Genomic DNA, 1,844 nt, shown 5'->3' with positions numbered 1-1,844 from the left:
CCCCGCCCCTCCGTGCTGGTCACGTCCGACCCGCTTGCTCCTCGTGGCGCTTAGCTGTCTTGTCCCCTTTTCTTCGTCGCTCCATCGCTGGGGCCCCTGGTCTGCGGCTGGATAGGGCCCGGGCTCCTGTGCGGTCGGGGATGCTACGCGGCCGGGCGCAGCCAGTGGGTTATGTAACCTCGGGCTTCGCGGCTGCGGGGAAGAAGGGGTGGTGGCCTTGTGTGCCCAGATCTCTGGGCTGGGCGCGGCCCCGCACACCTTCCCGGGCCTGCGAGGCTTCCACGGTACCCATTACGCGCGCAGATTCTGAGGCTCCTGCCTGTGCACCCGAAATCGCTGTCTCGCGGGCCGCTGTTGGAGAATGGGATGACCAGGAAGGTCACGGCCTATGGAGCTGCAAGTCTTAATTAGGGCAACATGAAATTAAACACTGGCCCGGATTAGGTAGAAGATGGAGCTTCCTGCCGGGTTTCACTCGGTGGCACACGTGCTGGGTTTGCGGAAGCAGAAAAGCACCTTCCTGTCTGAAAGGTTATTTTCGTACCCAGTCATAGAAAGATGCCTTTTGGCTTAAAACATTTAGTCCACGTTTTTCCTAGAACGGAAGCATTTAGGAGTTGCGAACCGCCTTTTACAATCTGGCTAACACATTCGTATGAGAGCGTTCGATTCTGGTCCTGTTTGCAAGACAGGAACCTGGAGCATCATTTTCCTTGTGGTGGAGATACCGGTCTCTATTCTCGAGTCTCCGTGAGTGCTTTTAGCCACTTTACAGGGTCTGATAGTTCCTTAATTCACATCGGAGACTGAAGATGAATCATCTCCCTGCCATCCATACGTGCATCTTGTTACCTTTGGGAGTCCAGCCCTCTAAATACCATGTATTTCCTGGAAACCAGGCCCCTCAGGGATCCTGCTATAGTCTTTACCAAGTAACAAAATATGAGAGCATTTTGGTCTCTGGAGGAGCAGACTTCAGACGAAGTCAGGCAGGGAGGGGTCAGTCTGTGGTATTTGACTCTTGAACCAAGGTAGGACCATACTGCGTGAAATATTCTTATTCAGCTTGGTTCCCCAGGGTGGGCTTCTGGGATGTGTTCAGCCTGCTGGTTGGTGCCAGATCAGAACTGAGGTGGGGGGCGGGGCCCCATTTTGGCAGTCCTGAGGGTGTGGCCCCTTCCCTAGTACAGAAAAAAGCATACCTAGCTCAGGACCCCTGGGGCAGCATTGTTAGCAAATAATTTGCCCTTTGGTTGGCCTGAGGTACTGGTGGCAGCACCTTGGGGCTGTTCCTAGGGGAAGGGTAATGTAGACCATTCCTAAGTCGGGAAAGGGTGCTGTGGGCAAGATGACAGAACCTGTCAGTTTAACTGCTTTTGAGAGAATTATCTTCTTTGGGTGAGTGGGGAAGCTGTGTGGTTCTGGTGGGTTTAAGAAATTTCCCTCTGGGGCCGGGGATTTTGCTCAGTGGTTCCAGCCCCTACCTTGTAAGCACAAGGTCCCGAGTTCAATCCCTGGTACCAGAAAAAAAAAAACCCTGTGATGCCTTGTGTGGTGTACACCTGCCTATATAATCTTAGCATGCAGGAGGCCGAGGCAGGAGGATCTCTTGAGTTTGAGGCCAGCCTAGGCTACACAGTGAGTTCAAGCCCAGCCTGAACTACATAGTAAGATTGTGTCTTAAAAAAAAAAAAAAGGCAGAGGGTATGGGGGCGCACACCTGTAATCCCAGCACTCAGGAGGCTGAGGCAGGAGGATCGCTGTGAGTTGGAGACCACCCTGGGCTACATAGTAAGTTTCAGGTCAGTCTCAACCACACAGGGAGAGACTGTCTCAAAAAACCA

General features: G+C 53.1%; 1 protein-coding gene across 4 annotated transcripts in view; it reads left to right on the top strand.

Moving 5' to 3' along the window:
• Positions 1-1,844, top strand: part of Pkm (pyruvate kinase M1/2) — a 26,591-nt gene that overhangs the window by 841 nt on the left and 23,906 nt on the right. For 2 of the 4 annotated variants that reach the window (XM_010627201.3, XM_010627204.3), the window contains exon 1: positions 1,302-1,398. The exons of the other annotated variants lie outside the window; for them this stretch is intronic. In XM_010627201.3, coding sequence (XP_010625503.1) covers positions 1,349-1,398 — 50 coding nt within the window. In that variant the 5' untranslated portion in view covers positions 1,302-1,348. Of the gene's footprint in view, positions 1-1,301; positions 1,399-1,844 lie in introns of those variants that run through there. 4 annotated transcript variants of the gene reach the window in all.

This window comes from Fukomys damarensis, unplaced genomic scaffold (assembly GCF_012274545.1).
Source record: "Fukomys damarensis isolate Sample0158 unplaced genomic scaffold, DMR_v1.0_HiC HiC_scaffold_25, whole genome shotgun sequence".
NCBI classification, from domain to species: Eukaryota; Metazoa; Chordata; class Mammalia; order Rodentia; family Bathyergidae; genus Fukomys; species Fukomys damarensis.
This window is presented reverse-complemented; position numbering and strand designations above follow the sequence as displayed.